This window comes from Leptodactylus fuscus, chromosome 11 (assembly GCF_031893055.1).
Source record: "Leptodactylus fuscus isolate aLepFus1 chromosome 11, aLepFus1.hap2, whole genome shotgun sequence".
In the NCBI taxonomy this organism is placed as follows: domain Eukaryota; kingdom Metazoa; phylum Chordata; class Amphibia; order Anura; family Leptodactylidae; genus Leptodactylus; species Leptodactylus fuscus.
Genome location: NC_134275.1, coordinates 53835370 through 53858723, shown reverse-complemented (window position 1 = coordinate 53858723; position 23354 = coordinate 53835370). Strand labels below are relative to the sequence as shown.

Genomic DNA, 23354 nt, shown 5'->3' with positions numbered 1-23354 from the left:
TACAGTGCCATTGTCTGACTGGGAATTCAAAGAATATATTGGGAATACAAATACCCTCATTTCTTGCTACTGCCATATAGTGCCAGTGTCTGACTGGGAATTCAAAGAATATATTGGGGTTACGTGCACCCACAATTTTTACTACTGGTATACAGTGCCATTGTCTGACTGGGAATTCAAAGAGTATATTGGGAATACAAATACCCTCATTTCTTGCTACTGCCATATAGTGCCAGTTTCTGACTGGGAATTCAAAGAATATATTGGGGTTACGTGCACCCACAATTTTTACTACTGGTATACAGTGCCATTGTCTGACTGGGAATTCAAAGAATATATTGGGGTTATAAATACCCTCATTTCTTGCTACTGCCATATAGTGCCAGTTTCTGACTGGTAATTCAAAGAATATATTGGGGTTACGTGCACCCACAATTTTTACTACTGGTATACAGTGCCATTGTCTGACTGGGAATTCAAAGAGTATATTGGGAATACAAATACCCTCATTTCTTGCTACTGCCATATAGTGCCAGTTTCTGACTGGTAATTCAAAGAATATATTGGGGTTACGTGCACCCACAATTTTTACTACTGGTATACAGTGCCATTGTCTGACTGGGAATTCAAAGAGTATATTGGGAATACAAATACCCTCATTTCTTGCTACTGCCATATAGTGCCAGTTTCTGACTGGTAATTCAAAGAATATATTGGGGTTACGTGCACCCACAATTTTTACTACTGGTATACAGTGCCATTGTCTGACTGGGAATTCAAAGAGTATATTGGGAATACAAATACCCTCATTTCTTGCTACTGCCATATAGTGCCAGTTTCTGACTGGTAATTCAAAGAATATATTGGGGTTACGTGCACCCACAATTTTTACTACTGGTATACAGTGCCATTGTCTGACTGGGAATTCAAAGAATATATTGGGGTTATAAATACCCTCATTTCTTGCTACTGCCATATAGTGCCAGTTTCTGACTGGTAATTCAAAGAATATATTGGGGTTACGTGCACCCACAATTTTTACTACTGGTATACAGTGCCATTGTCTGACTGGGAATTCAAAGAGTATATTGGGAATACAAATACCCTCATTTCTTGCTACTGCCATATAGTGCCAGTTTCTGACTGGTAATTCAAAGAATATATTGGGGTTACGTGCACCCACAATTTTTACTACTGGTATACAGTGCCATTGTCTGACTGGGAATTCAAAGAATATATTGGGGTTATAAATACCCTCATTTCTTGCTACTGCCATATAGTGCCAGTTTCTGACTGGTAATTCAAAGAATATATTGGGGTTACGTGCACCCACAATTTTTACTACTGGTATACAGTGCCATTGTCTGACTGGGAATTCAAAGAGTATATTGGGAATACAAATACCCTCATTTCTTGCTACTGCCATATAGTGCCAGTGTCTGACTGGGAATTCAAAGAATATATTGGGGTTACGTGCACCCACAATTTTTACTACTGGTATACAGTGCCAATTTCTAACTAGGAATTCAAAATGCGCAAGGCTCCCGGAAAGGGACGTGGACGAGGCCGTGGGCGAGGTCGGGGGAATGGTTCTGGGGAGCAAGGTAGCAGTGAAGCCACAGGGCGTCCCGTGCCTACTCCTGTGGGGCAGCAAGCATTGCGCCACTCCACAGTGCCAGGGTTGCTTGCCACATTAACTAAACTGCAGGGTACAAACCTTAGTAGGCCCGAGAACCAGGAACAGGTCTTGCAATGGCTGTCAGAGAACGCTTACAGCACATTGTCCAGCAGCCAGTCAGACTCTGCCTCCTCTCCTCCTATTACCCAACAGTCTTGTCTTCCTTCCTCCCAAAATTCCGAAGCTTTACAGAACAATAACCCAAACTGTCCCTGCTCCCCAGAGCTGTTCTCCGCTCCTTTCATTGTCCCTCAACCTGCCTCTCCACGTCACGATTCCACGAACCTAACAGAGGAGCATCTGTGTCCAGATGCTCAAACACTAGAGTCTCCTCCATCTCCGTTCGATTTGGTGGTGGATGACCAGCAACCCACCCTCATCGACGATGATGTGACGCAGTTGCCGTCAGGGCATCCAGTTGACCGGCGCATTGTGCGGGAGGAGGAGATGAGACAGGAGTTGGAAGAGGAAGTGGTGGATGATGAGGACACTGACCCGACCTGGACAGGGGGGATGTCAAGCGGGGAAAGTAGTGTGGATGTTGAGGCAGGTGCAGCACCAAAAAGGGTAGCTAGAGGCAGAGGCAGAGGTCAGCAGCTTAGGCGAAGCCAGGCCACACCCGGAATCTCCCAAGATGTTCCAGTTCGTACCCAGCCCCGAAAAACTCCCACCTCGAGGGCACGTTTCTCGAAGGTGTGGAGTTTTTTCAAGGAATGCGCCGAGGACAGATATAGTGTTGTCTGCACAATTTGCCTCTCGAAATTGATTAGGGGCTCTGAGAAGAGCAACCTGTCCACCACTTCAATGCGCCGTCATTTGGAATCCAAGCACTGGAATCAGTGGCAGGCAGCAACGGCAGGACAAAGGCCGCCTGCCGTTCACGCCACTGCCACTGCCTCTGCCACTGCCTCTGCCTCTGCCACTGCCACTGCTGACTGTGCTGGCGATGCACTCCAGAGGACGAGCCAGGACACCACTTCATCTGCCTCCGCCACTTTGTTGACTTCTACCTCATCCTCCCCTGGTCCTGTCTTATCTCCTTCTCCTGCACCATCAAAGGCACCATCAGGCGTTTCTTTACAACAACCCACCATCTCTCAGACATTGGAGCGGCGGCAGAAATACACTGCTAACCACCCACACGCGCAAGCCTTGAACGCCAACATCGCTAAACTGCTGGCCCAGGAGATGTTGGCGTTCCGGCTTGTTGAAACTCCCGCCTTCCTGGACCTGATGGCAACTGCGGCACCTCGCTATGCCGTCCCTAGCCGTCACTACTTCTCCCGGTGTGCCGTCCCCGCCTTGCACCAGCACGTGTCACTCAACATCAGGCGGGCCCTTAGTTCCGCGCTTTGCACAAAGGTCCACTTGACCACCGACGCGTGGACAAGTGCATGCGGACAGGGACGCTACATTTCACTGACGGCACACTGGGTGAATGTAGTTGAGGCTGGGACTGCTTCCCAAACTGGCCCGGTGTACCTCGTCTCCCCGCCTAACATTCCTGGCAGGGACACGAGAAGAACACCCCCCTCCTCCTCCTCCTCTACCGCCTCCTCCTCCGCCACCGCCTCCTCCTCCGCCACCGCCTCCTCCTCCGCTGTTAGATTGACCCCAGCTACGAGTTGGAAACGTTGCAGCACTGGCGTTGGTAGACGTCAGCAGGCTGTGCTGAAGCTGATCAGCTTGGGGGACAGACAGCACACTGCCTCCGAGGTGAGGGATGCCCTCCTCGATGAGACGGCAATATGGTTTGAGCCGCTGCACCTGGGCCCAGGCATGGTCGTTTGTGATAAAGGCCGGAACCTGGTAGCAGCTCTGGAGCTTGCCGGACTCCAACATGTTCCATGCCTGGCCCACGTCTTCAACCTAGTGGTGCAACGTTTCCTAAAGAGCTACCCCAATGTTCCAGAGCTACTGGTGAAAGTGCGGCGCATGTGCGCCCACTTTCGCAAGTCGACAGTAGCCGCTGCTAGCTTAAAATCTCTCCAGCAACGCCTGCATGTGCCACAACACCGGCTTTTGTGCGACGTCCCCACACGCTGGAACTCAACGTTTCAGATGTTGAATAGAGTGGTTGAGCAGCAGAGACCTTTGATGGAATACCAGCTACAAAACCCTAGGGTGCCACAAAGTCAGCTGCCTCAGTTTCACATCCATGAGTGGCCATGGATGAGAGACCTTTGTGACATCCTACGGGTCTTTGAGGAGTCCACAAGGAGGGTGAGCTCTGAGGATGCGATGGTGAGCCTTACAATCCCGCTCTTGTGTGTTCTGAGAGAATCCCTGATTGACATCAGGGATAACTCAGATCACACAGAGGAGTTAGGGATAGCATCCGATCCGTCACAGCTGGAGAGTAGGTCCACACATCTGTCCGCTTCACTGCGTTTAATGGAGGAGGAGGAGGAGGAGGAGGAGGAGGAGGAGGAGGAGGAAGAAGAGTTGTCCGATGATGTGATGGTGATACAGGAGGCTTCCGGGCAACTTCGAATCGTCCCATTGTTGCAGCGCGGATGGGTAGACATGGAGGATGAGGAGGAAATGGAGATTGAACTTTCCGGTGGGGCCAGAGGAGTCATGCCAACTAACACTGTGGCAGACATGGCTGAGTTCATGTTGGGGTGCTTTACAACCGACAAGCGTATTGTCAAAATCATGGAGGACAACCAGTACTGGATCTTTGCTATCCTTGACCCCCGGTATAAAAACAACATCTCGTCTTTTATTCCGGTAGAGGGGAGGGCCAATCGCATCAATGCTTGCCACAGGCAATTGGTGCAGAATATGATGGAGATGTTTCCAGCATGTGACGTTGGCGGCAGGGAGGGCAGTTCCTCCAGTAGGCAACCAAGTTCTCACCGGTCCACACAAACGAGGGGCACACTGTCTAAGGTCTGGGACACCTTGATGGCACCCCCTCGCCAAAGTGCCGCCACGGAGGGTCCTAGTGTCACCAGGCGTGAGAAGTATAGGCGCATGTTGCGGGAATACCTTTCCGACCACAGCCCTGTCCTCTCCGACCCCTCTGCGCCCTACACGTATTGGGTGTCGAAGTTGGACCTGTGGCTTGAACTTGCCCTATATGCCTTGGAGGTGCTGTCCTGTCCTGCCGCCAGCGTCCTATCTGAGAGGGTGTTCAGTGCAGCCGGTGGCATCATCACTGACAAGCGCACCCGTCTGTCAGCTGAGAGTGCCGACCGGCTCACTTTGATAAAAATGAACCACCACTGGGTAGAGCCGTCATTTTTGTGCCCACCTGTGTAAAGCACCCCAACATGAAACTCCATGTCTGTACTCAACCTCTCCAATTCCTCCGCATCCTCATACTCATCCACCATAAGCGTTGCACAATTCTGCTAATACTAGGCTCCCTCCAACATGATTTCCCCCAACTCTGCTGGTTAGAGGCTCCCTCCACCCTGATTTCCACCAACTCTGCTGGTTAGAGGCTCCCTCCACCCTGCTTTCCCACAACTCTGCTGGTTAGAGGCTCCTTCCACCATGAATTTGCCCAAACTGGGCTGTTTAGAGGCTCCCTCCACCATGAATTGGTCCAAACTGGGCTGTTTAGAGGCTCCCTCCACCATGAATTTGCCCAAACTGGGCTGTTTAGAGGCTCCCTCCACCATGAATTGGTCCAAACTGGGTTTTTTAGAGGCTCCCTCCACCATTAATTGGTCCAAACTGGGCTGGTTAGAGGCTCCCTCCACCATGAATTTGCCCAAACTGGGCTGTTTAGAGGCTCCCTCCACCATGAATTTGCCCAAACTGGGCTGGTTAGAGGCTTCCTCCACCATGAATTGGTCCAAACTGGGTTTTTTAGAGGTTCCCTCCACCATTAATTGGTCCAAACTGGGCTGGTTAGAGGCTCCCTCCACCATGAATTTGCCCAAACTGGGCTGTTTAGAGGCTCCCTCCACCATGAATTTGCCCAAACTGGGCTGGTTAGAGGCTCCCTCCACCATGAATTGGTCCAAACGGGTTTTTAGAGGCTCCCTTCACCATGAATTGGTCCAAACTTGGCTGTTTAGAGGCTCCCTCCACCATGAATTGGTCCAAACTTGGCTGTTTAGAGGCTCCCTCCACCATGAATTGGTCCAAACTGGGTTTTTTAGAGGCTCCCTCCACCATGAATTTGCCCAAACTGGGCTGTTTAGAGGCTCCCTCCACCATGAATTTGCCCAAACTGGGCTGGTTAGAGGCTCCCTCCACCATGAATTGGTCCAAACGGGTTTTTAGAGGCTCCCTTCACCATGAATTGGTCCAAACTTGGCTGGTTAGAGGCTCCCTCCACCATTAATTGGTCCAAACTGGGCTGGTTAGAGGCTCCCTCCACCATGAATTGGTCCAAACTGGGGTTTTTAGAGGCTCCCTCCACCATGAATTGGTCCAAACTTGGCTGTTTAGAGGCTCCCTCCACCATTAATTGGTCCAAACTGGGCTGGTTAGAGGCTCCCTCCACCATTAATTGGTCCAAACTGGGCTGGTTAGAGGCTCCCTCCACCATGAATTGGTCCAAACGGGTTTTTAGAGGCTCCCTTCACCATGAATTGGTCCAAACTTGGCTGTTTAGAGGCTCCCTCCACCATGAATTGGTCCAAACTTGGCTGTTTAGAGGCTCCCTTCACCATGAATTGGTCCAAACTTGGCTGTTTAGAGGCTCCCTCCACCATGAATTGGTCCAAACTTGGCTGTTTAGAGGCTCCCTCCACCATGAATTGGTCCAAACTGGGTTTTTTAGAGGCTCCCTCCACCATGAATTTGCCCAAACTGGGCTGTTTAGAGGCTCCCTCCACCATGAATTTGCCCAAACTGGGCTGGTTAGAGGCTCCCTCCACCATGAATTGGTCCAAACGGGTTTTTAGAGGCTCCCTTCACCATGAATTGGTCCAAACTTGGCTGGTTAGAGGCTCCCTCCACCATTAATTGGTCCAAACTGGGCTGGTTAGAGGCTCCCTCCACCATGAATTGGTCCAAACTGGGGTTTTTAGAGGCTCCCTCCACCATGAATTGGTCCAAACTTGGCTGTTTAGAGGCTCCCTCCACCATTAATTGGTCCAAACTGGGCTGGTTAGAGGCTCCCTCCACCATTAATTGGTCCAAACTGGGCTGGTTAGAGGCTCCCTCCACCATTAATTGGTCCAAACTGGGCTGGTTAGAGGCTCCCTCCACCATGAATTTGCCCAAACTGGGCTGTTTAGAGGCTCCCTCCACCATGAATTTGCCCAAACTGGGCTGTTTAGAGGCTCCCTCCACCATGAATTGGTCCAAACTGGGTTTTTTAGAGGTTCCCTCCACCATGAATTGGTCCAAACTGGGCTGGTTAGAGGCTCCCTCCACCATGAATTGGTCCAAACTGGGGTGGTTAGAGGCTCCCTCCACCATTAATTGGTCCAAACTGGGCTGGTTAGAGGCTCCCTCCACCATGAATTGGTCCAAACGGGTTTTTAGAGGCTCCCTTCACCATGAATTGGTCCAAACTTGGCTGTTTAGAGGCTCCCTCCACCATGAATTGGTCCAAACTTGGCTGTTTAGAGGCTCCCTCCACCATGAATTGGTCCAAACTGGGTTTTTTAGAGGCTCCCTCCACCATGAATTTGCCCAAACTGGGCTGTTTAGAGGCTCCCTCCACCATGAATTTGCCCAAACTGGGCTGGTTAGAGGCTCCCTCCACCATGAATTGGTCCAAACTGGGGTTTTTAGAGGCTCCCTCCACCATGAATTGGTCCAAACTTGGCTGTTTAGAGGCTCCCTCCACCATGAATTGGTCCAAACTGGGGTGGTTAGAGGCTCCCTCCACCATTAATTGGTCCAAACTGGGCTGGTTAGAGGCTCCCTCCACCATTAATTGGTCCAAACTGGGCTGGTTAGAGGCTCCCTCCACCATGAATTTGCCCAAACTGGGCTGGTTAGAGGCTCCCTCCACCATGAATTGGTCCAAACTGGGGTGGTTAGAGGCTCCCTCCACCATTAATTGGTCCAAACTGGGCTGGTTAGAGGCTCCCTCCACCATTAATTGGTCCAAACTGGGCTGGTTAGAGGCTCCCTCCACCATTAATTGGTCCAAACTGGGCTGGTTAGAGGCTCCCTCCACCATGAATTTGCCCAAACTGGGCTGTTTAGAGGCTCCCTCCACCATGAATTTGCCCAAACTGGGCTGGTTAGAGGCTCCCTCCACCATGAATTGGTCCAAACGGGTTTTTAGAGGCTCCCTTCACCATGAATTGGTCCAAACTTGGCTGTTTAGAGGCTCCCTCCACCATGAATTGGTCCAAACTTGGCTGTTTAGAGGCTCCCTCCACCATGAATTGGTCCAAACTGGGTTTTTTAGAGGCTCCCTCCACCATGAATTTGCCCAAACTGGGCTGTTTAGAGGCTCCCTCCACCATGAATTTGCCCAAACTGGGCTGGTTAGAGGCTCCCTCCACCATGAATTGGTCCAAACTGGGGTTTTTAGAGGCTCCCTCCACCATGAATTGGTCCAAACTTGGCTGTTTAGAGGCTCCCTCCACCATGAATTGGTCCAAACTGGGGTGGTTAGAGGCTCCCTCCACCATTAATTGGTCCAAACTGGGCTGGTTAAAGGCTCCCTCCACCATTAATTGGTCCAAACTGGGCTGGTTAGAGGCTCCCTCCACCATGAATTTGCCCAAACTGGGCTGTTTAGAGGCTCCCTCCACCATGAATTTGCCCAAACTGGGCTGTTTAGAGGCTCCCTCCACCATGAATTGGTCCAAACTGGGTTTTTTAGAGGCTCCCTCCACCATGAATTGGTCCAAACTGGGCTGGTTAGAGGCTCCCTCCACCATGAATTGGTCCAAACTGGGGTGGTTAGAGGCTCCCTCCACCATTAATTGGTCCAAACTGGGCTGGTTAGAGGCTCCCTCCACCATTAATTGGTCCAAACTGGGCTGGTTAGAGGCTCCCTCCACCATGAATTTGCCCAAACTGGGCTGTTTAGAGGCTCCCTCCACCATGAATTTGCCCAAACTGGGCTGGTTAGAGGCTCCCTCCACCGTGAATTGGTCCAAACTGGGGTTTTTAGAGGCTCCCTCCACCATGAATTGGTCCAAACTTGGCTGTTTAGAGGCTCCCTCCACCATGAATTGGTCCAAACTGGGGTGGTTAGAGGCTCCCTCCACCATTAATTGGTCCAAACTGGGCTGGTTAGAGGCTCCCTCCACCATTAATTGGTCCAAACTGGGCTGGTTAGAGGCTCCCTCCACCATGAATTTGCCCAAACTGGGCTGGTTAGAGGCTCCCTCCACCATGAATTGGTCCAAACTGGGGTGGTTAGAGGCTCCCTCCACCATTAATTGGTCCAAACTGGGCTGGTTAGAGGCTCCCTCCACCATTAATTGGTCCAAACTGGGCTGGTTAGAGGCTCCCTCCACCATTAATTGGTCCAAACTGGGCTGGTTAGAGGCTCCCTCCACCATGAATTTGCCCAAACTGGGCTGTTTAGAGGCTCCCTCCACCATGAATTTGCCCAAACTGGGCTGGTTAGAGGCTCCCTCCACCATGAATTTGCCCAAACTGGGCTGGTTAGAGGCTCCCTCCACCATGAATTGGTCCAAACTGGGGTTTTTAGAGGCTCCCTCCACCATGAATTGGTCCAAACTTGGCTGTTTAGAGGCTCCCTCCACCATGAATTGGTCCAAACTGGGGTGGTTAGAGGCTCCCTCCACCATTAATTGGTCCAAACTGGGCTGGTTAGAGGCTCCCTCCACCATTAATTGGTCCAAACTGGGCTGGTTAGAGGCTCCCTCCACCATGAATTTGCCCAAACTGGGCTGTTTAGAGGCTCCCTCCACCATGAATTTGCCCAAACTGGGCTGTTTAGAGGCTCCCTCCACCATGAATTGGTCCAAACTGGGTTTTTTAGAGGCTCCCTCCACCATGAATTGGTCCAAACTGGGCTGGTTAGAGGCTCCCTCCACCATGAATTGGTCCAAACTGGGGTGGTTAGAGGCTCCCTCCACCATTAATTGGTCCAAACTGGGCTGGTTAAAGGCTCCCTCCACCATTAATTGGTCCAAACTGGGCTGGTTAGAGGCTCCCTCCACCATGAATTTGCCCAAACTGGGCTGTTTAGAGGCTCCCTCCACCATGAATTTGCCCAAACTGGGCTGGTTAGAGGCTCCCTCCACGATGAATTGGTCCAAACTGGGGTTTTTAGAGGCTCCCTCCACCATGAATTGGTCCAAACTTGGCTGTTTAGAGGCTCCCTCCACCATGAATTGGTCCAAACTGGGGTGGTTAGAGGCTCCCTCCACCATTAATTGGTCCAAACTGGGCTGGTTAGAGGCTCCCTCCACCATTAATTGGTCCAAACTGGGCTGGTTAGAGGCTCCCTCCACCATGAATTTGCCCAAACTGGGCTGGTTAGAGGCTCCCTCCACCATGAATTGGTCCAAACTGGGGTGGTTAGAGGCTCCCTCCACCATTAATTGGTCCAAACTGGGCTGGTTAGAGGCTCCCTCCACCATTAATTGGTCCAAACTGGGCTGGTTAGAGGCTCCCTCCACCATTAATTGGTCCAAACTGGGCTGGTTAGAGGCTCCCTCCACCATGAATTTGCCCAAACTGGGCTGTTTAGAGGCTCCCTCCACCATGAATTTGCCCAAACTGGGCTGGTTAGAGGCTCCCTCCACCATGAATTGGTCCAAACGGGTTTTTAGAGGCTCCCTTCACCATGAATTGGTCCAAACTTGGCTGTTTAGAGGCTCCCTCCACCATGAATTGGTCCAAACTTGGCTGTTTAGAGGCTCCCTCCACCATGAATTGGTCCAAACTGGGTTTTTTAGAGGCTCCCTCCACCATGAATTTGCCCAAACTGGGCTGTTTAGAGGCTCCCTCCACCATGAATTTGCCCAAACTGGGCTGGTTAGAGGCTCCCTCCACCATGAATTGGTCCAAACTGGGGTTTTTAGAGGCTCCCTCCACCATGAATTGGTCCAAACTTGGCTGTTTAGAGGCTCCCTCCACCATGAATTGGTCCAAACTGGGGTGGTTAGAGGCTCCCTCCACCATGAATTGGTCCAAACTGGGCTGGTTAGAGGCTCCCTCCACCATGAATTTGCCCAAACTGGGCTGTTTAGAGGCTCCCTCCACCATGAATTTGCCCAAACTGGGCTGGTTAGAGGCTCCCTCCACCATGAATTGGTCCAAACGGGTTTTTAGAGGCTCCCTTCACCATGAATTGGTCCAAACTTGGCTGTTTAGAGGCTCCCTCCACCATGAATTGGTCCAAACTTGGCTGTTTAGAGGCTCCCTCCACCATGAATTGGTCCAAACTGGGTTTTTTAGAGGCTCCCTCCACCATGAATTTGCCCAAACTGGGCTGTTTAGAGGCTCCCTCCACCATGAATTTGCCCAAACTGGGCTGGTTAGAGGCTCCCTCCACCATGAATTGGTCCAAACTGGGGTTTTTAGAGGCTCCCTCCACCATGAATTGGTCCAAACTTGGCTGTTTAGAGGCTCCCTCCACCATGAATTGGTCCAAACTGGGGTGGTTAGAGGCTCCCTCCACCATTAATTGGTCCAAACTGGGCTGGTTAGAGGCTCCCTCCACCATGAATTTGCCCAAACTGGGCTGTTTAGAGGCTCCCTCCACCATGAATTTGCCCAAACTGGGCTGTTTAGAGGCTCCCTCCACCATGAATTGGTCCAAACTGGGTTTTTTAGAGGCTCCCTCCACCATGAATTGGTCCAAACTGGGCTGGTTAGAGGCTCCCTCCACCATGAATTGGTCCAAACTGGGGTGGTTAGAGGCTCCCTCCACCATTAATTGGTCCAAACTGGGCTGGTTAGAGGCTCCCTCCACCATTAATTGGTCCAAACTGGGCTGGTTAGAGGCTCCCTCCACCATTAATTGGTCCAAACTGGGCTGGTTAGAGGCTCCCTCCACCATGAATTTGCCTAAACTGGGCTGTTTAGAGGCTCCCTCCACCATGAATTTGCCCAAACTGGGCTGGTTAGAGGCTCCCTCCACCATGAATTGGTCCAAACGGGTTTTTAGAGGCTCCCTTCACCATGAATTGGTCCAAACTTGGCTGTTTAGAGGCTCCCTCCACCATGAATTGGTCCAAACTTGGCTGTTTAGAGGCTCCCTCCACCATGAATTGGTCCAAACTGGGTTTTTTAGAGGCTCCCTCCACCATGAATTTGCCCAAACTGGGCTGTTTAGAGGCTCCCTCCACCATGAATTTGCCCAAACTGGGCTGGTTAGAGGCTCCCTCCACCATGAATTTGCCCAAACTGGGCTGTTTAGAGGCTCCCTCCACCATGAATTTGCCCAAACTGGGCTGGTTAGAGGCTCCCTCCACCATGAATTGGTCCAAACTGGGGTTTTTAGAGGCTCCCTCCACCATGAATTGGTCCAAACTTGGCTGTTTAGAGGCTCCCTCCACCATGAATTGGTCCAAACTGGGGTGGTTAGAGGCTCCCTCCACCATTAATTGGTCCAAACTGGGCTGGTTAGAGGCTCCCTCCACCATTAATTGGTCCAAACTGGGCTGGTTAGAGGCTCCCTCCACCATGAATTTGCCCAAACTGGGCTGGTTAGAGGCTCCCTCCACCATGAATTGGTCCAAACTGGGGTGGTTAGAGGCTCCCTCCACCATTAATTGGTCCAAACTGGGCTGGTTAGAGGCTCCCTCCACCATTAATTGGTCCAAACTGGGCTGGTTAGAGGCTCCCTCCACCATTAATTGGTCCAAACTGGGCTGGTTAGAGGCTCCCTCCACCATGAATTTGCCCAAACTGGGCTGTTTAGAGGCTCCCTCCACCATGAATTTGCCCAAACTGGGCTGGTTAGAGGCTCCCTCCACCATGAATTGGTCCAAACGGGTTTTTAGAGGCTCCCTTCACCATGAATTGGTCCAAACTTGGCTGTTTAGAGGCTCCCTCCACCATGAATTGGTCCAAACTTGGCTGTTTAGAGGCTCCCTCCACCATGAATTGGTCCAAACTGGGTTTTTTAGAGGCTCCCTCCACCATGAATTTGCCCAAACTGGGCTGTTTAGAGGCTCCCTCCACCATGAATTTGCCCAAACTGGGCTGGTTAGAGGCTCCCTCCACCATGAATTGGTCCAAACTGGGGTTTTTAGAGGCTCCCTCCACCATGAATTGGTCCAAACTTGGCTGTTTAGAGGCTCCCTCCACCATGAATTGGTCCAAACTGGGGTGGTTAGAGGCTCCCTCCACCATTAATTGGTCCAAACTGGGCTGGTTAGAGGCTCCCTCCACCATGAATTTGCCCAAACTGGGCTGTTTAGAGGCTCCCTCCACCATGAATTTGCCCAAACTGGGCTGGTTAGAGGCTCCCTCCACCATGAATTGGTCCAAACGGGTTTTTAGAGGCTCCCTTCACCATGAATTGGTCCAAACTTGGCTGTTTAGAGGCTCCCTCCACCATGAATTGGTCCAAACTTGGCTGTTTAGAGGCTCCCTCCACCATGAATTGGTCCAAACTGGGTTTTTTAGAGGCTCCCTCCACCATGAATTTGCCCAAACTGGGCTGTTTAGAGGCTCCCTCCACCATGAATTTGCCCAAACTGGGCTGGTTAGAGGCTCCCTCCACCATGAATTGGTCCAAACTGGGGTTTTTAGAGGCTCCCTCCACCATGAATTGGTCCAAACTTGGCTATTTAGAGGCTCCCTCCACCATGAATTGGTCCAAACTGGGGTGGTTAGAGGCTCCCTCCACCATTAATTGGTCCAAACTGGGCTGGTTAGAGGCTCCCTCCACCATTAATTGGTCCAAACTGGGCTGGTTAGAGGCTCCCTCCACCATGAATTTGCCCAAACTGGGCTGTTTAGAGGCTCCCTCCACCATGAATTTGCCCAAACTGGGCTGTTTAGAGGCTCCCTCCACCATGAATTGGTCCAAACTGGGTTTTTTAGAGGCTCCCTCCACCATGAATTGGTCCAAACTGGGCTGGTTAGAGGCTCCCTCCACCATGAATTGGTCCAAACTGGGGTGGTTAGAGGCTCCCTCCACCATTAATTGGTCCAAACTGGGCTGGTTAGAGGCTCCCTCCACCATTAATTGGTCCAAACTGGGCTGGTTAGAGGCTCCCTCCACCATTAATTGGTCCAAACTGGGCTGGTTAGAGGCTCCCTCCACCATGAATTTGCCCAAACTGGGCTGTTTAGAGGCTCCCTCCACCATGAATTTGCCCAAACTGGGCTGGTTAGAGGCTCCCTCCACCATGAATTGGTCCAAACGGGTTTTTAGAGGCTCCCTTCACCATGAATTGGTCCAAACTTGGCTGTTTAGAGGCTCCCTCCACCATGAATTGGTCCAAACTTGGCTGTTTAGAGGCTCCCTCCACCATGAATTGGTCCAAACTGGGTTTTTTAGAGGCTCCCTCCACCATGAATTTGCCCAAACTGGGCTGTTTAGAGGCTCCCTCCACCATGAATTTGCCCAAACTGGGCTGGTTAGAGGCTCCCTCCACCATGAATTGGTCCAAACTGGGGTTTTTAGAGGCTCCCTCCACCATGAATTGGTCCAAACTTGGCTGTTTAGAGGCTCCCTCCACCATGAATTGGTCCAAACTGGGGTGGTTAGAGGCTCCCTCCACCATTAATTGGTCCAAACTGGGCTGGTTAGAGGCTCCCTCCACCATTAATTGGTCCAAACTGGGCTGGTTAGAGGCTCCCTCCACCATGAATTTGCCCAAACTGGGCTGTTTAGAGGCTCCCTCCACCATGAATTTGCCCAAACTGGGCTGTTTAGAGGCTCCCTCCACCATGAATTGGTCCAAACTGGTTTTTTTAGAGGCTCCCTCCACCATGAATTGGTCCAAACTGGGCTGGTTAGAGGCTCCCTCCACCATGAATTGGTCCAAACTGGGGTGGTTAGAGGCTCCCTCCACCATTAATTGGTCCAAACTGGGCTGGTTAGAGGCTCCCTCCACCATTAATTGGTCCAAACTGGGCTGGTTAGAGGCTCCCTCCACCATTAATTGGTCCAAACTGGGCTGGTTAGAGGCTCCCTCCACCATGAATTTGCCCAAACTGGGCTGTTTAGAGGCTCCCTCCACCATGAATTTGCCCAAACTGGGCTGGTTAGAGGCTCCCTCCACCATGAATTGGTCCAAACTGGGGTTTTTAGAGGCTCCCTCCACCATGAATTGGTCCAAACTTGGCTGTTTAGAGGCTCCCTCCACCATTAATTGGTCCAAACTGGGCTGGTTAGAGGCTCCCTCCACCATGAATTGGTCCAAACTGGGTTTTTTAGAGGCTCCCTCCACCATGAATTTGCCCAAACTGGGCTGTTTAGAGGCTCCCTCCACCATGAATTGGTCCAAACTTGGCTGTTTAGAGGCTCCCTCCACCATGAATTGGTCCAAACTGGGTTTTTTAGAGGCTCCCTCCACCATGAATTTGCCCAAACTGGGCTGTTTAGAGGCTCCCTCCACCATGAATTTGCCCAAACTGGGCTGGTTAGAGGCTCCCTCCACCATGAATTGGTCCAAACTGGGGTTTTTAGAGGCTCCCTCCACCATGAATTTGCCCAAACTGGGCTGGTTAGAGGCTCCCTCCACCATGAATTGGTCCAAACTGGGTTTTTTAGAGGCTCCCTCCACCATGAATTGGTCCAAACTGGGCTGGTTAGAGGCTCCCTCCACCATGAATTGGTCCAAACTGGGGTGGTTAGAGGCTCCCTCCACCATTAATTGGTCCAAACTGGGCTGGTTAGAGGCTCCCTCCACCATTAATTGGTCCAAACTGGGCTGGTTAGAGGCTCCCTCCACCATGAATTTGCCCAAACTGGGCTGGTTAGAGGCTCCCTCCACCATGAATTGGTCCAAACTGGGGTTTTTAGAGGCTCCCTCCACCATGAATTGGTCCAAACTGGGGTTTTTAGAGTCTCCCTCCACCATGAATTGGTCCAAACTGGGGTTTTTAGAGGCTCCCTCCACCATGAATTTGCCCAAACTCTGCTGGTTAGAGGCTCAATCCACCCTGATTTTCAAAACAAATGTTGGTGCCAACCTCAACTTACTACAAGGGCCAAATTCACTGCTGGTGACAAGCTCTCCTCACTGCAAGTGCCAAATACACATGTTTCAAGGTGTTTTCCTACTGTCAGAGAGGTGGTATTGAGTGTGTAAAGTGTGTAGTTGTTAGGCTGTGATGTTGGGGTAATAGAGGGTCTTTGGTGTGTTAGATGCCCCCAGACATGCTTCCCCTGCTGTCCCAGTGTCATTCCAGAGGTGTTGGCATCATTTCCTGGGGTGTCATAGTGGACTTGGTGACCCTCCAGACACGGATTTGGGTTTCCCCCTTAACGAGTATCTGTTCCCCATAGACTATAATGGGGTTCGAAACCCGTTCGAACACACGAACATTGAGCGGCTGTTCGAATCGAATTTCGAACCTCGAACATTTTAGTGTTCGCTCATCTCTAGTTATAATGTATCAGTCCAGAGAGTTCTCTAGTTGCTAAGCACGACAACATCACAAATCTTACATTGTCCAAGACTGGGGTGTATGTAGAGATGAGGTGGTCCCAGAACCAAGGGTACTGGTTAAGGTTGAGCAGATCTGGAGATTTCAAGTTCGATTTTAAAATCCGATTTCCGATCATTTCCCAGCCGATCCCGATCATGAAATTTGCTTGATCGCCGATCGGGATTCGATCTTTCCCAATCCTGATCGCTCAACCCTAATTGTAAATTATATATACAGTGGGGTTGAGCAGATCTTGAGATTTCAAAATACGATTTCCGATCATTTTTCAACCAATCCCGATCGCTCAACCCTATGTCAACATCTCTAACCACTTGGGACACGGGGACTTGGTTCCTATTGCCGTATATACTTCCTTGAGTTGCACCTGCTTTGCAGACCTCTGGAGGAGTATTTTGAGGCTTGCCTGTAAGATTTGTCCTAAATTTAACCCATTGCGTTCTGCCTTCATTATCTTCCTACCTCTTCTGACCACTTTGGTGGCATCACAATGTTGGCATGTCCTACATGACCACTCAGTCCTGTGATATCACCCAGGAGGTAGGAAGAGGCTGGAAAATAACTACAAAGGGAGGGAACCCAAGGGATTCTAGTGAATCTCATCCACACATTGCAGAAAAATATCCGTAGCGGAAAGGCTGCGATTTCGAAAATTTTTGCATTTTTGGATATCATGGCATGTCAATTTTCCGTACGGAAATGCCGACCGTTTCCCTATAGTAAGCAGAAAGTCCACAGAGGAAAACTCAGCAGACTTTCTGTGATAACCACAATGCTTTTCCGCCGCGTTTTTTTTCCGAAGCGCTTTTTATCTGCGGACCATTACATGGGGTAAAATAGTGATGTGCATATTGTTAACCATTTCAGTGATCTCTAGTTGAGAAGTGACTGTCCCCGTCCGTGTTATGAAGTCCTACACATGGAGACTCACACTCATTGTATCCATCCTTGTTATGTACTCACTGCCCTGATACATTGTATTATTTTCCTTCCCGATTTCTCCTGGAATAACACTGCAGCTCGGCGGCGACGGCGTAGGCTTTGTTGTGCGCTATCGGCGTTTTAATTAGATTAACACTATACATGACAAACTGAAGTGAACAAATGAGGCGCGTTTCATCTGCTTTGTTGTGTTTGGCTGCTTTCTGGAGGCTGAGATGTGAAATCAGATCGGCATCAAAGTCCTACCTAACACATACATAAAGGCTACGCCGGCTTTGTGCCGTCTTCCATGTAGATGTAAGGAAAGTAACCTATACAAGTTTAGAGGGAAGACGAAAGCAAATGTGAGCTTTGTTATCATCACACAACTTTCTATAAGATTAATGAGGCGAAAATCTTCAGATAATTATGCACTTTAAAAACTACAATGTTCTGATTTTCTTAACTTTTTGTGTTAGTTTTAGGTCAAAGAAAATCAGGACTTTGAATAACCAGAGAACCATAGTCATGCTGGTATAACCTGGGTATATACTGTATATAATATATATGTACAGCTGATATAAGTTATACATCTTGTATATAGTGATATGGACCACGCTGGTATAACCTGGGTATATACTGTATATAATTATATATGTACAGCTGATATAAGTTATACATCTTGTATATAGTGATATGGACCACGCTGGTATAACCTGGGTATATACTGTATATAATTATATATGTACAGCTGGTATAAGTTATACATCTTGTATATAGTGATATGGACCATATTGGTATAACCTGGGTATATACTGTATATAATTATATATGTACAGCTGGTGTAAGTTATACATCTTGTATATAGTGATATGGACCATGCTGGTATAACCTGGGTATATGCTGTATATAATTATATATGTACAGCTGGTATAAATTAATGTCAGTGTTATAGCTGTACTCTGTGGTGTATAAGTATCCCTGGCTGGTGTTGGTATATATGATGGCTCAGTATATGTGTGGCTCTTACACAATACTTGCAGGGTTCGCCTCCCGCTGTTTTACGACTGTCTCAAATTTTCCAGGATTTCTCTTGGGCATGTTCCAATGTTTTATTTGTGACCAGATAGAAATAAATTGCAGACTGAGGATATAATTTATGTCTTTGCATCCTCACAATGAATGAATCCAAATAGCATAACACATGATGGGGATTGTAGTATTTCATGGTCCATTATTTGCACGTACACAGACCTAGACCAAACTGGACGCTTTCTAGAGGCTATAATGGAGATCATTGTTTTTATGGTTTCTTTGGACACTTCCAAGGATTTGGGCACAACAAGGACGGCAGGTTCAGCATCATATTGTATCATGGTGAGGTGCTTTGGACCAAGGATGGTCCATGAAGTCATCCTAGGCTGCTGCTATTCCAAGCGGTGGATTATAACATGTTCCAGTTAGGCTCCAAGGGCCAAGTTGCCCCGGGGGCCCAAGGCTGCCCCAAATACTCATCATTTAATCTGCCACTGCAAAGCATTAATTAATTAATTAATTAATTAATTAATTAATTTTAATTCTCCCTCATCTATTGGTTTACTCTTATAGGTAATGGTGAGTAATACATTACATTTTCTTCTGAAGACATTGGGTGTTGTCTGATATTTTGGGGTCCCTTGTAACCCTGTGCGATTGGAGCAGCTGCTACACTGACACACTGTCACTCTACCAATTCTATGGACGGTCAAAGGCAGCTGGGTGATGGCAGTCAGATATCTCCGACAGCCCCATAGATTCGACCAACCGACCGAGGCTTCATGTAGGTAGACTGTGTGTAAGTGTCTATAGCTTCTTATCTTCATGGCTTTTCTTCATAGCAAACTTCTGACTAGGGTTGAGCGATCTGGATCGGAAAAGATCGGATCCCAGCCGATCCCGATCAGCGATCAAGCAAATTTCACGATCGCGATTGGGATCGGCTGGAAAATGATCGGAAATCGGATTTTAAAATCGATCCTGAAATCTCAAGATCGGCTCAACTCTACTTCTGACACATTAGGGTCCAACGTAAGGACATACAATACTGTGCAAAAGTTATAGGCAAGTGTAAAAAGAAAATGCAGGAAAGTAAGAATGCGTTCAGAAATAGAAGGGTTAATAGTTTATTTTTGTCAATTACCAAAATTAAGTGAATGCTGAAAAGAGAAATGTAAGTCCCATCAATATTTGGTATGACCTTTGCCCTTTGGAGGAGTACTGGCAGTGATGATACAACCCCCACAGATATAGCTCTGATCTCAACATCATCCAGTCTGTCTGGGACAACATGAAGAGACAGACGGATTGGAGCAAGCCTATATCCACAGAAGATCTGGGCTTAGTTCTCCAAGATGGTGGTGGGAACAACCTCCCTGCTCAGTTCTGCCAAACACTGCCTGCAAATGCCAAGATGAACTGATAGAAGGCAAAGGGCAAAGGTCACACCAAATCTTGATGAAATTCACGTTTCTCTTTTCTTCATTGACAAAAATAAACTATTAACCCTTTACGTATTTTTTCTTTGCAGCCTTATTCAACACCTAAAACTTTTGTACTTTTGGTTTTATCTTTTACCTCCCGGACTTGACCTTGCTCAGATATTCCTCTGCTTTCATTTTGACTATTCTCGTACTCTTATGGTTTTAACCTTGGTTATGCACACTCTGACTGCCATAGGGATTCTGGTTTGTCCCTTAGTTTGCAAGTGCACCTATTTTAGTGCACCCTGGGGTTGCAACCTGGGTTTGGAGCAGCCAAAGCTCTTCTGCTTTGCAATGGGTGATGGTTATTACTTCAGGGTAGCCTTAGACTGTGTGAACCGTGACAGTGGAGGATTATAGTCAGCTTGTTTACTTGCTGTTTGCTGTATCAGTTACAGGATCCGCCGTGAATTAGGAAATTGATTGAGTAGCAATTCTGTTACACCTTGGGGTTGCAAATGCGACAATTCCATGCCGGGGTCCTTCCACATTGTGATACTGTCAGCAATAATTGGGCACTTTTAGTATGTAGGGGCACAGCCAATGACATGACCAGTGGAATAGCAATAGAGTGCATAGAGTTTAACCAGAACAGAAAGGTGATGTTGACTATAGACAAGGTGCGCCAGGGCAGGGGAATGGGGAGTTTGGGGGACAGTCCAGGGCCATTGGTTTACCTAATCCGCCACTGGTCACTGGTCATGTTCCCTGCAAGTTTCTTTATACTTCTATATGGTGACCTTGTCACTTGTCAGGTGACGTCTCTCTGAATATTTTACTTTCCGAAACATCTGCCAGGATGACGATCAGCAAACTGGCGCCAAGACGTAGATATGATATAAGCATCACCGGTATCTCAATGTGTCATATATATGATGAATATTGATGACCCATCTGTCGTGCGCTGTTGTCGCTTGATGTACGGCACCGGGCGGAGAATGAAAGACGAGCGCAGGACTTTATTATCATTTCTCTTTTTTTATCTGTAACTTTCCCTTTTTAACACCTTGTGTTTTATCAAGTAAAGACATAAAGGGTTCATCAAAGCGGGCGCGCTGACGGTTACTTATCGCCACATTAAAGGCTCTTCCCTTTGTCATGTATCTTTTACAGCATCCAGTCTGGATACATCAATTCATTATTCACACTCTCCCTTTTTAATCCATTTACGGGCCTCTACTCTTCCCCTAATTATCCAGGTTGCAAATCAGTCCTGTTAGCATTTTTCCTAGATGTTCAGACTCCAAAGGCGTCAGATCTACTCCATAAGACTATTAGGGGAGACGGTATTCATTATTTACATTGATGTTCAGAAAAACGTCTGCTGCTCACAGCTGTAGCGGCTCATCGGGGCTCTCGGTGCGGAACAGCGGCAGAGCTGGGCCCTAAACCCATCACAACATATGTGAGATTTACATTTTATTCATGGCGTCCATAATATCACAGCGGGAGCAATAATGGGATGTACCAGACTGTCTGCAGCAGGTTGTGGGGTAATGGCAAGTAGGATCATAGTAGTGAAGATCTATCATCTATCTATTTATCTATCTATCTATCTATCTCCTATCTATCTATCTATCTATCTATCTATCTATCTATCTCCTATCTATCTATCTATCTATCTATCTATCTATCTCCTATCTATTTATCTATCTATCTATCTATCTATCTATCTATCTATTTATCTATCTATCTCCTATCTATTTATCTATCTATCTCCTATCTATCTATCTATCTATCTATCTATCTATCTATCTCCTATCTATCTATCTATCTATCTATTTATCTATCTATCTCCTATCTATTTATCTATCTATCTCCTATCTATCTATCTATCTATCTATCTATCTATCTATCTATCTATCTATCCAATATCTATGTGATATCAGTCCCTCCACTTACAGCACCAGCATCATTATATATTCCACACCATTGCAGCAGTCAGCAGATTCTTTGCTCCCATTACCGCCATAGTAATTCAGTCTCCTTGTTGCCTCTGATGTGCAGACATACAGAAAGCCTCTGGCAGTCTCTGGCCACTTGAGGGGACAGTGTAAGGATGGCTGGGCTACAGTGGCTACTATGAGGTTGTAATGGTTTGTGTGTGTTGTATAAGCGACAGAAAAACCAACTCCCCCCTCCCCTTCAGATTACTGCTCTGTCCCCTGTTCCATCAGGCTGTGCATGGTGTGTATATATACTGTATATATATATATATATATATATATATATATATATATATATATATATATTTATATATATATATATATATATATATATATATATTTTGTATACGGTGATATTATTTCTTCACTTACATAGTCATTGACCGGCAGATCCTCTTCAGTCAGAGATCTGGACTGACGTTTGCCGCTCTGCTTTCCGCCTCTTTGATCTTTAGGCAAAAGTAATTTTTGTTCGGCTGCCGACTCATCATCTTCTCCATCAAAATCTTGAAACTCAGGAGCTAGAAAGGGAAATAAAGCAGAGATGAAAGAGCAATTCCCCGAGAATGAAACAAATCCATATAAATATAAATCTCAGAATAGCTTAAAAATCATGGGTGACCATATCTGCCTCTGGGAAAGCTGAGTGACAGGCCTTATGGATATCCAGGCAAAATAAAGATGGGATTTTATTATTGTCAGGCAAAATAAAGACTATGTTCACTATCACAGACCAAGGGGGCATTCATCTGCTGTGGTGCCAAGGCATAAGGGGGGGGGGGGGGGGCAGACCTACTGTATGTACCCAAAAATGGTCCAACTGAAAAAGCACTTCATTGCACAAAAAATAAGCCCTACTACTTAAATCTATCACTAGGAAAACTGAGCGACAACCAATATGGCGGCATTACAGCATCCACAAAAGTTGTCATAACCCACCTACTGTAAACTAGTAACATCTTACTTAGAACAATCTGCTGTACCAAAGATTAGGAAAGTGTCATGACAAGCCCTGTAAGTGCTGTAGTGGTGGCCATCTTCTTAGGAGAAGATATCTGCACAACAGATCTACCCATTGGTGTGGAGTCTGGATTTGTCCTCTGTGTTAGACACATGACATGTATCATATAATGGTCTCAGGTTTGTGTTACCTGACGGAGAAGCAGGGAAGATCCAGTGCATGGACGTATTGTGACACAGCTCCAGGATTCGGGAATTTTTCAGGAAATCTTTGTCTTCTATAGGATTCTCAGACGGGACCCAGAACATGGACTGTTCATAGATGGTGGTGGAGACCTCACCCTCCTAGTCAAGGAGACGAAAGGAAGGAAAGTAGAGAAATTATTGTAAAGGCTATCTGACTGTACCATATCTCTCCCTGCTCCTGTTTTCCTTCATTCGCATGTGTCTACCTCCCTTGTCCTCTCTTTCTTTATTTCTTAATTCCTTCCCTCCTTACCACTCCATCCTCCTTTCCTTAAACCTGCCTTCCCCTGCCTTCTTATGCTTTCCTCCTTCCATCCTGGATTCTTTCTCTCCTTCCCTCTATCTCTCTTCTTTTTTCCTTTCTACAATTCTTTTTTTGTTTCATTTATTGTTCCCTTACCTCTTTTCTTCCCTCCCTTTCCTTCCTTTCCCTTTCATTTTTTATTCTTTCCCTTTCCTTCTCTCCTTAATTCTCTCCTTCTTTTCTTCTTTCCTTTATTTTTTCTCCCCTTTCCTCCTTCTTTCCTTACTCTCCCCCATCCTTCTGTCCTTTCTTCCCTCTTTTTATCTTTTCTCCACTCTTACTTCTTTTCATAC

The 23354-nt window shown here is 48.0% G+C and overlaps 1 protein-coding gene across 1 annotated transcript in view; it reads right to left on the bottom strand.

The window, feature by feature from the left end:
• Window positions 1-23354, bottom strand: part of TNMD (tenomodulin) — a 73204-nt gene that overhangs the window by 9469 nt on the left and 40381 nt on the right. Inside the window, exons 5-6 of the mRNA XM_075258833.1 lie at window positions 22703-22856; window positions 21924-22072 (exon numbers count right to left, since the gene is read on the bottom strand). Coding sequence (XP_075114934.1) covers window positions 21924-22072; window positions 22703-22856 — 303 coding nt within the window. The remainder of the gene's footprint in view (window positions 1-21923; window positions 22073-22702; window positions 22857-23354) is intronic.